The following is a 15,624-nucleotide window of genomic DNA, read 5'->3' as shown; positions in this document are numbered from 1 at the left end:
TTGGGCTTATGCAGTAAAGTATTTAGAATGACGAAAAGCGCGCATGTGTGTAAAAGTTTTTCATGTTGCCAGTGATGCGTTTGGATTGGTGAGTGGCCTCCAGATTACACCCGTTTATGAATTTAAAGGGGGTCTGTCACTAGGAATGTACCTATCAAACTAGCAACAGAGTAATATAGTATAGGCTCACCTGAATGTAATGTTATTTTCCATTTTAACATGAGTGCCTCTGTTCACCCATGTGAAAAAGGAAAATAATATTACATTCAGATGAGCCTATACTATATTACTCTGTTGCTAGTTTGATAGGTACATTTCTGGTGACAGACTCCCTTTACATAATGAGACAACGAAATATCACAAATATATGAGTATGTTTTTAGAACACCATTGTATGTATAAGATTTTCAATATACACCTGACTTACAATAACAATAAGGTTCTTGCAATATATTATATTTGAATATGGATTCTTATGTTTATATATCGAAATTGAATAAAATAAAACAAACATATATATATATATACATGCATACATATACACACACATACACACACTTTATAAAAAGATTAATTTTATTAGTGCTCTGTGAACATAAAAATATAAATCAAAAACATAAGGGTGAATGTAACACCCAATCTGTTTATAATGTATTCAGTACAAAAATCCTGACTAAACGCCTTAAGTTTCAGTAACTTCTGTCTATCACCTCCCCGCCTTAGTGGTGGTACATGATCAATTGCTCTGAATCGGAATTGGCTGATCGAATAGCCTATCTCTAGGATATGCTTAGAGATTGGCAACATCATCCCTGTGCAAAAAGTACTTATGGGTTTGTATAATCTGACTTAACGGTGTTGTCATTTCACCAATGTGAAGTAAACCACAAGGGCAAACAATCATATGCACCACAAAATTTGATGTAGATGTGGATCTTTGTTTAAGAGTAAAATATCTTAGGCTTCGTTCACATCTGGGGTCCCGTTTTGACGTTCCGTCGGAGCTTTCCGTCAGAACGGGACCCTGAACAGACACAAACGGAAACCAGAGGTTTCCGATTCCATCACCATTGATTTCAATGGTGATGGATCAGGTGCCCATGGTTTCTGTTTGTCTCTGTTGTGCACCGGACAAGTCGTTTTGCCGGAAGCAATAGCGTAGTTGACTACGCTATTGATTCCGGCAAGACTACGGATCCGATGAACAACAGAGGCAAACAGAAACCATGGGCACCGGATCAGTCACCATTGAAATCAATAGATTATTGCAATTGGAGCAATAATGTGACATGGAAAATTACCCAGTTTAGAGGTCCCAAATAATTGTCTGGGACTTTTAAACAGACCACATCTGCCTTTACCAGACTAAACTTCAAATTTCAACCTCTCTTATGCAACATATAAGGGGGCAAGGAGAAAGCAGGAACCTGTGGACATCCAGTCTTCAAAATTGACCAATGTTTGTTTAATCTTTTTTATGCAGCCACTTATGTTTCCATACATGGAAACAATTAGGGATACAATTTTCCCATCTGTTTTCTTGCGAGAGAACAATGAAGCACGTTGGTTTTTTGTACTGGTCTATCAATTTGTAAGGATTGGCACATGCTAAAATTATTTGGCACACAACATTTTACTCCATGGTGTAGCATCCATGGCCGCGGGCCGTCGGGTTTACTCACCTCCTGACGGCCGCAGCCATGGATCCATGAGCGCTGGTCCATCTCCTTCCTAGAAGAAGACAATCATCATCATCAACTCAAATTATTTCCTGGACTATAAGAAGGTCCCTGCCCTTCCGATCCTTGCCTGAGCATTGTTAGTGTATCCCAAGTCTGTCTTGCAAATGATCCTTTAGTGTTTCCCGTTCCAGTTGTTGCCTGTGCCTTGTTACTGTATCCCGTGCGGTGTTCTTGTTCCTGTGCCTACTAGTGTTGGAGTCATATCTACTGCACCTGCTGTTTGCCACGTCCTGTCATCCGCCACGTCCGGTGTGATTCACCACGTCTAGCGCAACCTACGGCACCTGCTGCACCCACCTCCATGCGTGCCAGAGCTGCGGCCACTGTCCAGACGATCCAGGTACCCTAGTGCGGGACTTTGTATTACTGGGGTGCTGTTTGGCCAGCTGTCTCCCCGCTATGGCGGTGCGGCCTAGTGGGTTCACATACCCACAAATCGTGACACGTGGTAGCAAGTAAATCAATTTCTTTGGGTGGTTGCTTTGAAAGTTTAGTGAGGAAATCAATAGTATCCTGAATATAGGATATGGTTTTAATAGTGAAGTCCTTCAAGACTCTTAAAAAAAAATAATAATAAGATGCCGCATCTGGAGATTGATAGCGAAGAGAATTTTGTAAATCTTTGTGTATTTTTTTTTTTAAAGTGTGTATCACTAATACAAGCAGATCATAGATATACAGTGGCAAAGTTAAACAATATGATTAATTTGGCCCTTGAATTCCAAAGTAGGGTCCCTATCCAATTTCTAATATACCCTATTATCTCTCCGTTGTTCCCTAATCTCAGCAGTATATTAGTCGCTAAATATCACTACTATAGCCTATCAGCGGGTCAAATAGTGATGAATCTGTTATTAGTCAACACATCCATTTCTCTAAGTTCAGACTTACTCAGATTTCCCCCTCATGCCTATAGAGTGCTCCTTATCCTTGATGTCCTTTTGAACAATCTAATTTCAATTGCATTATTATCACAAGGTAGTCTGAAGTTGCTCTTATTGATTATACCAAATTCCCTTAACTTAATTGGAATAGCACGCTTGGATTGTCTAGAAACAAAAACCTTGTAACGGTCTAAAAACTCTGTAAAGATCAAGTTCTTCCTCTTCTTCCCATCAGGGGGCGTTGTGCATCTGACTCCTGTTAAAAACTCAGAGTGATCGCAGATGCCAGCCCGGCAAGCTTTCCAATTATGCCTTGCAGGTAGCTCTCCCTCTAACACAGCCAATCATGAGAGGTATTGGTGTGAGTCACTGATGACTCAGTGGATGAGTCATAGCCACTATAAACAGTCCAACCAGGAAATGCTGCTGCTTTGTGGGGAGAAAGGATGTCAGACAGAGAGAAAATGAGAATACAGATAGTGAATTAGAGTCAGTGAATGTAAAAGCCCCTTTACACTGGCCAATTATCGGGCAAACGACCGTTCACAGAACGGTCGTTTGCCCGATAATTGCAGTGTAAACAGAGCAACAATCAGCCAATGAATGAGCAAACGCTCGTTTATCGGTTGATGGCATAGTTTTAAATGCCAAAACTATTATCGTTGTCAGCAGCACATCTCCGTGTAAACAGGGAGATGTGCTGCCGACATGATAGAAAGGTATAGGGGACGAGTGATCGGAGTAATGAGCGCTCGTCCCCATACTAGCTAATTGTGAAAGGAGCAAAGGAGTGGCGATCAACGAGCTGTTCCGTTGATCGGCGCACGTTTACACGGCCCACGTAGGAGCCATGTAAGGTCCCCTTAAGTTTCATAGGGAGAAGATAATCGTTAGATTTCCAATAATTAGATATAGATTTTAGGGATAGATAGGAATCAGTCAGTTTCAGTGCGTTAGACAAGCAGCCATTGCCGTGAGGGCGTGCTGTGGCAGATATACAATTCTTACAATCATTTGTGAATCACCAATCTTCATCACATCATTCACAAATCTTCAATAATCTTAATCCTGGTGCTGGTCGCGTGAAGCTGCCTTCTGAAACAGACGTCACTCATTGTTTTGCATATATCTGATAGTGCCATCCAAAATGAATGTATTGTTCCGAGTCAATTATTTATACAGCGCCGTTATACTTCAGTCTATGTCCAAGTGACTTTTTTATTTTAAAAAAGCACAAAAAAAAATCTCTGGTTTTTAACAGGCTGTTTGTTACCACCGGCTACCCATAGCCATATATTTTGCTGCCACTTGGGACATTACTAATGCCGTCTTGGCATTAGGGTATGTGCACACACACTAATTACGTCCGTAATTGACGGACGTATTTCGGCCGCAAGTACCGGACCGAACACAGTGCAGGGAGCCGGGCTCCTAGCATCATACTTATGTACGATGCTAGGAGTCCCTGCCTCGCTGCAGGACAACTGTCCCGTACTGTAATCATGTTTTCAGTACGGGACAGTTGTCCTGCAGCGAGGCAGGGACTCCTAGCATCGGACATAAGTATGATGCTAGGAGCCCGGCTCCCTGCACTGTGTTCGGTCCGGTACTTGCGGCCGAAATACGTCCGTCAATTACGGACGTAATTAGTGTGTGTGCACATACCCTCAAAGAGCTTCAAAGGGGTTAGATACAGTCCTAGAAGACCTCAGAATGCTATACACCACTTATCAGGGCACCTTAATTTTGAAACTAATTGTTTTTCTGACTGAAACAAATCTGATGGTCGTTTCAACAGAATCAGACCCAAAACAAGTTTCAGGAAATTCACCTCTCTGTTTGTTACTAGCCTGTTTAAATTGTGCACAGAAAGCTTTACTTTGAGGAAATAAATATAACCTTAGGTGTGATCTCAGCATTTTTGCTATCCACCATGCCATGTAATACTCTGTCAATGTAGTCAAATGGAGAAGTTCTAGAGAAATTAGATGTTCATGCTCACCTTCAAAATTTCCTGTTGAGAACGTCCACTGGTTGTGTACTGAGAAGCATTCACGTAGTTGCAGCAGTAATCCTCAAGTCCTCAACTGTGTAGGTGAATGTATCCAGTGCTTCTATTTCAGAAACTGATGGACCTCCTGGATCTTCTATCACGCCGCGTGCACATCCCCAGGGAAATCAACTAATTCAAGACCGCAGCAGAATGAAACAGCACAGGCATATGTAGGCAACTGCCGGGAGCACGGCCAAACTGTCCAGTATTCCCTCCAGTCTTCAAATACTTCAAATAATAGAAGACTGCCAGCATCCAATTCCGTATGATTCTTTATTGGCACCGATACATAATGACACCATGTATTTTTCAAGTGTACAAAACGTCACCAAACCCCCAGATATATATAGTGTGTCTAAGACAATAGAATCACATCTACTCAATAGGTAACAGCAATAAAAAAAAAAATTACACAGATAGAGAGGATATTAAAACCATACAAATATGTCAACATATATCATTTAGGGTATTATTCACAAAGGGCAGATATGTTGCAGACATTTCTGCGACCCCACGTACATGTATGGAACGAATTTCAGTCACAAAACTTTCTGTAAAAAAGTCTGCCGCATGTGAATATACGCTTACTGTTATGTTGCACAACATGTATATTTGGAGTACGTATACTTACAAACACATTGAAATTTACCTCGGTCAGTAAACTAATGCTTTATTACAAAATTAGAGCCATGCAGTTCATTCTCTCTGACAACATATTTTGTAGCACAAAAGACAAGTAATACATTCTTGTACAGATTTGGCTTTGAATGTTTTTTTCACAGCTAATTTTATACTTTGTGATCTTCATTCTAAAGACACTAACAGAAACACACAAATAAACTAAACAGAACAAACACTCTAATAACCGACTTCACAAATACCACAGTTTATAGGCCAAGGTCCATAAAAGCTCAAAAGCCCATTAAAGGTAAAAAGTAAATTGATAAAAGATACAGGGATTAAAACAGAAGTACTCAGAGGGACAGCCATATAGTTCGTTGTGCACTCCGGTTGATCTATCCAGGAAAGACCCAGCTTTGGTAACGGATACGTCCATTCATGAAATCGGATGGTGTCGTGGGAGTCAACAAAAGAAATGACTAGGCTCCATATTCCTTGGATATATCACCTGGAGTGGAGTGCACAATGGACTATATGACGGTCTGTGTTCCAAGCCCGTGGGAAAGTGAGAAAATAACAGTTTACATCAGCCATTATCATTCTTTTATCTTGAGATTTAGTAGTGAAGCATTAAGATCTAAACCAAGAATGATATAATGATATAGATCAGGTATTGTCTATCCGCTGTATGTAAAACGTGTTTGTTACAGCTCTGTATAATCGGCGGACTAGGAATAGTGGGGGTTATGGTTCATATACATATTGACATCATGTGATTTATTCAGTCTGCTAGGCAAGGCTTGCATTTGTAATTCCATATAAAATAAATAAAAAATACTACAAAAAAAGCAAGTTTGTTGTAAGCCTATGTTAGTGCCATATTGACTACCGATGTATTTTTAGGTGGCATACGTGCATGCCTTTGGCTGGGTTCACATGACCATGTTACGTCCGTAATGTACGGAACGTATTTCGGCCGGAAGACCCGGACCGAACACAGTGCAGGGAGCCGGGCTCCTAGCATCATAGTAATGTACGATGCTAGGAGTCCCTGCCTCGCTGCAGGACAACTGTCCCGTACTGTAATCATGATTACAGTACGGGACAGTAGTTCCACGCAGAGGCAGGGACTCCTAGCCTCGTACATCACTATGATGCTAGGAGCCCGGCTCCCTGCACTGTGTTCGGTCCGGGTCTTCCGGCCGAAATACGTTCCTTACGTGCCTTAAAGTGAGCTTATTATATTGATGTCGGTTTTCCTATAGATCAGGTTATAACCCGCGTTGCTACATGTTTATAGATATCTTCCTACAGCTTATATACAATAATTTCATCCATTGGTCCATTTTGATGACTAACAGCCTCCATTTTCTTGTGTTTCAGTTTCCATGCAAGACGGATCGAAGCTCTCAATGGAGGTACAAAGATGTTATGTTTAGTTCAGAGGCCTGGTTAGTATTCGGTTTGCAAACATCGGCTATACTCTGCACCGGTGATGGCGAAGCATCATTACTCTGCACAGCATGTTGGATTTCTGGTCTTTGACTACTTGGGGGAAGGGAAATATTCCCATCAAATATGGTATTTTCTTCATTTTAATCTGTCAGATTTCCAACAGAAGTGTTAATGAGTTTCCCTAAATAGTGCCACAGTTCCTAGACAAGTGCAGCAAGCCGCCTTCATTAATACAACATTAATAAATATGCTTCGTACATGACAAGCCTTGTAAATTCTTAATACTTTGTTTGCTTGGTCACAGCCTTGCAAGATCGTGATTGCGGGGTGTTAGGGTAGGGGTAGCAATACATAACATGTCAATAGAAAGAGACGGCTAATTTGCACCTCCATAACGTATATGAGGGTGTAATGCTTTAGAGTCCTCGTAACTGTATTTAAAATGAGACTATTCCACCATTTATAGAGTCGGTCGATTTTACTCTGAATAGTTCTACATTTAATACATTAGTGCATGGCCCATCCCCCACGTCTCCAAATGGTATAAAAGTTATATCACTATGCAATAACACTATCAAAAAGGTTGGAAACCTCCTGCAAAAAAGTCAAACTCTGATCATCCTTAACATATGGTAGGTACGCTTGACCTTATTCACAGCAAATTTACCTAGCCACAAAAGATTTTATGTTAGACCTCATTACATTTAATCTGTACAATACAGTGGGACGCATACAAAATGCTGCTTACAGAGCAGACCTGAGCGACCTTTAATGCTCGTGAATTGCAGAAGTTAAATTTTCGGAGCATATTTAGAAATCTTTCAATTCATGTCAGATATCATCAACAGATGCCTGTATGTGAAAGGACTGATGTTATGGATGATCTGGTCCTTCATTGATTTTTTTGTTCTTACTTTTTTATTGTTTTATACTTTAAGTGTCTTTATTCACTTTTCTCATGGTTTATTCGTATGATACTTGCTAGAATGTATGTGGGATCATAAGTTTTTTGTTCTACATATATAATGTATTTAGAGAAGTTGCTTTTATTTTCACAAGGTGGATGCATTAAAATAAGGTACAAAGAAGAATTTGTTACTAGATTGCACAACTGAAATGAAAGATGACGGAGGAGGGGTGAGAGGGCCTTAATAGGGGTAAGCATTAATCAATTATAAATAGAGTGTTACCATTTATAGGTTAGGGGGATGGAGGGGAGAGGGTTATAGAAAGGAGAAAAGGAACATATCACATGGTATACACATACAAAATGTCTGATGCATTGAATATGTTTAGGGGATAAGAATGGAAGAAAAGGTATGTGTATTAACCATATTTTTTATATGGTAATGAGATAGGAAAAACATAAAATCATATACAAGCGTTATATTTTAGAGACTATATTAAAAAATAACTACTTAAGTGGAAAACTCATTATTTGGGGGAGCAGCTTTCATAAAGATGAGAAGTTTGCCAAAATTAATGTACCCTATTCAAAGGCTACCTTTATTAAAAATCAAGTTATCAAACTTGTACAATAAGTTTTCTACTTTCCTATGTAGGGAGAAAACTCAAAGGATATCTTTAAGAATCTGGCCCAAAAAAAAAAAAAAGAGGCGCAATTGCATTTCCAGACATAAAAACTGATAATTTGGCCTGAAATTATTTAAATTGCAGTCAAACTTTGTAAGTCTTGAGCCAAACACTGGTTCTCCCATATAAATTAATAAGTATATTACATGCTCAGAAAAAAAAAAAAGTTTTCCAGGGACATTAAAATGTGTAATCATAAGATTCTTCGAGAATTAGAGACAAACATGGAGAATTAGTAAAAAAAACAAACCATTAAATATTTTGTCAACATTTTGAAGGGTTGGAGAACATCCTGCAGTGGCACAAAGTATACAACGAAGGCTGGGTTCACACAGTTTTTTGCAGGAGGAAAATTCCGTTCGGAATTTGGAGGCAGATTTTCCTCTGCCTGCACGCCGATTTTCGCAGCGTTTTTCACCCTGCGGCCATAAAACACCACAAAGTGTCACTGGGAGGTCAGAGGTGTAAACGTTTGAAGATGGGGCATGTCCCTCCTTTTTCCAGCGAGCTGGTTTTTCCGCTCGCGGAAAAAAAACCGCCTCCGCCCCTCCCATTGAAATCAATGGGAAGCATTTTCGGCCGTTTTGCGGCACGGTTTCTGCGTAAAAAAACTCTGTGAACTGACTATATGGAGGAGTATGAATAATAAACAGATAAATGTAAAGGCTTACAAGAAGTGGCATACGGAAAAAAGCCCAGATTGTTCAATAGACGAAGTGAGGGAATAGTAAGGCCTCATTCACCTGAGCATATCAGATTCACGCGTGTGAAAACTCGCGTGAATGTGGTCCGTGTGTTTTGCGTTATGCATTAGTGTGCTTTGTGAGGGGCATGCGTTATTCATGCACTCGCAAAGCAGTTTTTTTTTTTCAATCGAATTGATGCGCAAATCAAGCACAGCATGCGTGTGGTTTTCACTCTCCCATTGAAATCTATGGGTGCGTGAAAACTACACGGATGGAGTGCGTGATTTGTGCATCAATTATTTTAAAAAAACCCCCCCAAAAAACGCACAAATATACGACATGCAGGGAGTTTCACGCAGTGGACTCTCGCTGCGTGAAAACTCACACATGTGTGAACAGCCCCATTGAAATCAATGGGTCTGTGTGCTGCACGTGATTTCCATGCACAGCACACGGACGTTATGCACGTTTGTGTGAATGGGCCCTTAAGGGCTACATCCAAGTTAGTGAAGTTGGGAGTGGACAATGTGGAAGATTATCATTAGGGCTTATAAGACCTTTAATGTTCCAGTTGGGCCATTAGATAAAAAGCGAATGACTGCATTTCCCAAACACAGCCAAAGGGGAGCAGGTCTCTTACACGGCTTGCGGGATTTCCCAACAATATTGGAAGGAGATTTGGGATTATACAGAAAAGATCTTAGGAAAGCCGTGCAAATTAGATATATCGAATACTCTGTTTCATTCAGGATTCGAGAAAATACAATATGATAACGACACAATAAACAAAATCCTTTTGAGATCGGTTGCAGCAAAAAAATAAATATTATGAATATGAGGATTTCCATACAAGCCCCAAGGTATGGTCAGTTGATGAATAATCTAAATAACCTAAGGTTTTAAAGTGTATGTAATAGTTAGAAGATCTATATAGATATTTAATATATTTTCTATTACTTTTGGGAAGATGTGGGGTGACCGTTTGTCCTGCTTATATGAAAAGAATGAACAGGAACAATTGTTTGAGATATGACTCCGTGTGTTCAGGGTGAGAAGAAAAGAGGTAGGAAGGATCAAGTGTTACATGGACCGCTCTTACCCCTGGTTTGTTTTGTATGGATATCTTTGATATTCTAAAAAACAAAAAAAGTGTGTGTTGTAATCAAAACATTTCTGATAAAAATGACTGATTTAATATTCCCAAAGTTTCCCACAGGCTTTGAGCACACATGGATTTTTTCTTCATCACTGAAGAACACATCATTGCCATCATGTAAGGCATGGTAATTAGTCATATTTGTCAGCGTCCGAAACCTCAATCTCTTTTGAGACAGTTCAGCAAAGAAGGAGAAATGCTTTTACATTCAGGTATTTATAAATTTGCCACTGAAAGAAAACCATGTGGAAACGATTCAATATTTCTATAAACATCAAGGCATATAAAGAAGCAAATAAAAGGCCAAAATGTACACATATCCTGGTTACAGTTAGTGAGAGCTGCAGCTTAACTTTGTAAGTCCATCTGTTAAATACATGCCATTATAGTACCAGGGAGATATCAATTCCGTAGTGTACAGTAGTGCCCGGCCATATGCCAGGCTGGGTGCCAGTACAGAAAGGGTCTTTGAGATCCAGAAAGAGGCCCAGGCACTGCAGTGGCAGCAGCGAAGTACAGAATTGTCGTGTCCATCATACACATTCTTCTGCAGACATTAACAGTGGGTTGATGTATTCGAAACCCTCAAACTCTGACTGGTCAATCTTTCTCACCACATCCCTGCAAGAAAAAGAGATAATCTTAACACTGAGCTGTAAATGCTGAGTGTAAAATACGCTACAATAACACCAAGCAGGGGGGCTGTTATCGAGATTAAATGGGAAAGAGATGCAAGCTTTTATTAGTGCCGGCAAGTACTGCTGTAACGGGTGTTTACTGTACAGGATAGTCAAATCGTTACACTGTGTTATTATACCGCCAGGACAGTCAACAGGATATGCATTCAATGTCAGGAATAAAGTGCTTCAGCTAAAAAAAAAAAAAGTAAGGTAATGCAAGTTTTTATAGTATACAAAAAAGTACATACACACACTATACACACACTATACACACACTATACACACACTATACACACACACAGTGGAAAGGGGTTTTAGTTCCCACCATAAAGCCCCATTGATGTCTGGATGCCTCCCTGTAGCATTCCCTGGGAGGATTGTGAAGATAAGATGTCAAATTGACCATTGAAAAAAAATATATGAAATCCTAGAGGAAAACCTGCTGAGTTCTGCAAGAGAACTGCCACTTAGGAGAAATTTATTTCCAGTAAGATCACCCCAGACAAAGCTTAAAGAGGCTCTGTCACCAGATTTTGCAACCCCTATCTGCTATGCTATTGCAGCAGATAGGCGCCGCAATGTAGATTACAGTAACGTTTTTATTTTTAAAAAACGAGCATTTTTGGCCAAGTTATGACCATTTTTGTAGTTATGCAAATGAGGCTTGCAAAAGTCCAAGTGGGTGTGTTTAAAAGTAAAAGTCCAAGTGGGCGTGTATTATGTGCGTACATCGGGGCGTTTTTACTACTTTTACTAGCTGGGCGTTCTAATTAGAAGTATCATCCACTTCTCTTCAGAACGCCCAGCTTCTGACAGTGCAGATCTGTGACGTCACTCACAGGTCCTGCATCGTGTCGGCCACATCGGCACCAGAGGCTACAGTTGATTCTGCAGCAGCATCAGCGTTTGCAGGTAAGTAGCTACATCGACTTACCTGCTAACGCCGATGCTGCTGCAGAATCAACTGAATACCAACAAGGGGGTGACTCGATTTACAGTCAATCATGGGTGAAATAATTGTTAAAATTAATCATTAAGCACATTGTATATATTACATTGTGTGTGAGATTTTTTTTTTTATATATACACACACACACACATATATATATATATATATATATATATATATATATATATAAAATACAAACATCTATTTATTAGCAATTCGTTGCATACACAGCCTCGCAGGTTCGCTTGTCTGATCAGCTAGGTTTTCATATGAGCAATTTTCTGTTACTCTGATTTTCATTAAAGTGTTTCCTTCTAAATTCCCACCTTCCCTGAAGAAGTATATTATATTGCTGAAGAGTTGAGTTCAAAGTTAAAATATTGTTTTCTTGCGCTACCTGGCGTATATTGAAAATAAAGGATTTCAAAGGTTGAATGTGCTGCAGAGGTTCAACCAGTAAGTTTTCATACAAAAATCTCTGAAGAATGTAAACCCCCTGTGAATTAGGGCATTCATATCCTATTCCCAGTGTCCTAGTGACACAGGGATTTTAAATAAATCTTCGCAGCATAAAAATTTATCTCAGAATACAATTCTGTAACAGGTTTCCCTTATCAGTTAAAAACGTTATGAGGCCACTTTCACACTTGCGTATTTTGCATCAGTATCTGTAAGGCAAAACTAGGAGTGGATCCGATAATGTACAAATGTTTCTATTATACATTTTCTCTGTTTAGGTTCTACCCGTTTTGGCTTATGTATTTTGGTCTGTATTTTGCAGCAGTATTTATAAGTATGAACGCAGCCTTACAATAACAGTTTTAAAATGTCTTTTCTTCAATTACATCATACATACATACAACAGTATGAATCACTTGGTAAAGCAACAAATCCAGCATTGTTGAGGGGATTTCTCACGAACACAACTCATGTCCATCTGTCCCCAGGGATTAAAGAAGCCGCTCACCTTCTTCATGAAACTACCCCTTTTATAGATTGGACTGTTCTCTGGCCAGCCATGTTTGTTCAATTTACCCTCTCATCGCCAATCTGACTCTTTACTTCGCTGCAGCATACACCTCATGCTACTGTGATGTAAATAGACGTGATCCTCTTTAACCCCTTTAGGACACAGCCTGTTTTGGCCTTCAGGACACAGCCTATTTTTTCAAATCTGACATGTGTCACTTTATGTGGTAATAACTCCGGAATGCTTTTACCTATCCAAGCGATTCTGAGATTGTTTTCTCGTGACATATTGTACTTTATGTTAGTGAAAAAATTTGGTCGATAAATTCAATATTTATTTGTGAAAAACTTCAAATTTTAGCAAAAATGTGCAAAAATTAGCATTTTTCTAAATTTAAATGTATTTGCTTGTGAAACACATAGTAATACCACACAAAATAGTTACTAGTTACCATTTCCTATATGTCTACTTTATGTTTGCATCATTTTTTTTCACGTACTTTTATTTTTCTAGGACGTTACGAGGCTTAGAAATTTAGCAGCAATTTCTCATATTTTCAATAAAATTTCAAAAGGCTATTTTTTCAGGGACCAGTTCAGTTCTGAAGTGGCTTTGAGGGCCTTATATATTAGAAAGTCCCCATAAATCACCCCATTTTGAAAACTGTACCCCTCAAGGTATTCAAAACCACATTCAGAAAATATTTTAACCCTTTAGGCGTTTCACAGGAATTAAGGCAAAGTAGAGGTGAAATTTGCAAATTTCATTTTTTTTGCCGAAATTCATTTGTAATAAAAAAAAATCTGTAACACAGAAGGTTTTACCAGGGAAACGCAACTCAATATTTATTGCCCAGATTCTGCAGATTTTAGAAATATCCAACATGTGGCCCTAGTGTCCTAATGGACTGAAGCACAGGCCTCAGAAGCAAAGGAGCAGCTAGTGGATTTCGGGGCCTCCTTTTTTTAGGAATATATTTTAGGCACCATGTCAGGTTTGAGGAGGTCTTGTGGTACCTAAACAGCCGAAACCCCCCCCCAAAGTGACCCCATTTTGGAAACTACACCCCTCAAGGCATTTTTCTAGGGGTATAGTTAGCATTTTGACCCCACAGTTTTTTTGCAGAATTTAGTGGAATTAGTCTGTGAAGATGAAAATCACCTATTTTTCTGTGGAAACATAGAATTTTTTCATTTTTACAAGGAATAAAGGAGAAAAAGCCGCCCAACATTTGTAAAGCAATTTCTCCCGATTACGGCAATACCCCATATGTGGTCGTAAACTGATGTTTGGACCCACAGCAGGGCTCAGAAGGGAGGGAGCGCCTTTTGGATTTTGGAAGCAGATTTTGCTGGATTGGTTTTCAGTGCCATGTCGGGTTTGCAACGCCCCGGAGGGACCAAAACAGTGGAAACCCCCCAAAAGTCACCCTATTTTGGAATCTACACCCCTCAAGGAATTTTTCTAGGGGTATAGTGAGCATTTTGGCCCCTCAGGATGTTTTTTAGAGCTAGGGTGACCAAAAAACAGCGATTTTGGCGCTTTAAATTCTTTATTTATTACAGCGTTCACCGTGCGCAATAAATTACGTTTTAATTTATTCTGCCGGTCGGTACGATTACGCCGATACCATATGTGTATAGTTTTTTTTACGTTTTGCAGCGTTTGCACAATAAAATGAAGTTTCTATAAAATAATTTATTTTCTGGGACACGCTATTCTGAGCCGTAACTTTTTTATTTTTTCGTCAAAAAAGCTGTGGGAGGTCTTGTTTTTTGCGGGACGGGTTGTAGTTTTTATTGGTACCATTTTGGGGTAAATGCAACTTTTTGATCACTTTTTATTCTATATCTTGGGAGGGGTGGTGACCAAAAAATAGCGATGCTGACAGTTTTCAGTTTATTTTGTTTGTGGCGTTCACCGTGCGGAAAAATTAACATTATAGTTTCATAGATTGGGTCGTTACGAACGCGGCGATACCAAATATGTGTACTTTTTTTTAACGTTTTCATTTTTTCCCTATAATAAATGATTTATTATAGGAAAACAAAACCTTTTATTTTTACACTTTTATAAAACATTTTTATTAACTTTTTTTTACTTTTTACACTTTATATTTTTGTTTATTAACTTTTTTTTTTACTTTTTACACTTTCTTTTTTTGACCTGCAGCTCTGATCGCTGCTAGAATACATTACACTACCTAGGTAGTGTAATGTATTCCAACTGTCAGTGTGACGTCACAGTCACTTTGACAGTTGGTCTACGAGGATCAGCAGAGGCTGATCCTCATAGGCTGACATACATGGCAGACCTGGGGGCCGTTGTCTGGCCCCCAGGTGCCATCACAAGCATCAGAAGCCCCCACGATTGCATGGGGGCTGCTGATGCGCTACAAACCCGCTACATGCGGAGATTGCAATCGAGCCCCGCATGTAACGGGTTAATTGCCGAAATCAGCGGCGATGAGCCGCTGATCGGCAACACTGGAGAGTGTCCGCTGTCGGGGACAGCTGATCTCCAAGTTCCCGATGCACACTGTCGCCGACAGTGTGCATCGGGAACGACACAGTGACTTCCTGTCACTCTGACAGGAAGCCTATCAGGACCAGCCGAAGGTTGGTCCTGATGGGCTTCTGTCCATGGCAGACCCGGAAGCCATTGTTTGGCTTCCGTTTGCCATACTAACTATCGGCAGACCCCGCGATTTCGGACGGGGGTCTGCCGATATGTTAGAAACCCCTAAAATTCGGCGATTGCACCCGATCGCCGAATTTAAGGGGTTAATGCGCCGAAATCAGCGGCAAAGGACCGCTGGCCGGCAAGAGGGGAGTG

The 15,624-nt window shown here is 39.9% G+C and overlaps 1 protein-coding gene across 1 annotated transcript in view; it reads right to left on the bottom strand.

Moving 5' to 3' along the window:
* Window positions 1-6,506: 6,506 nt before the first annotated feature.
* PRKCI (protein kinase C iota) overlaps window positions 6,507-15,624 on the bottom strand; it is a 118,954-nt gene continuing 109,836 nt past the window's right edge. Inside the window, exon 18 of the mRNA XM_075861591.1 lies at window positions 6,507-10,811. Coding sequence (XP_075717706.1) covers window positions 10,724-10,811 — 88 coding nt within the window. The 3' untranslated portion in view covers window positions 6,507-10,723. The remainder of the gene's footprint in view (window positions 10,812-15,624) is intronic.

The sequence above is a fragment of the Rhinoderma darwinii genome, chromosome 4 (assembly GCF_050947455.1).
Source record: "Rhinoderma darwinii isolate aRhiDar2 chromosome 4, aRhiDar2.hap1, whole genome shotgun sequence".
Lineage (NCBI taxonomy): Eukaryota > Metazoa > Chordata > Amphibia > Anura > Rhinodermatidae > Rhinoderma > Rhinoderma darwinii.
This window is presented reverse-complemented; position numbering and strand designations above follow the sequence as displayed.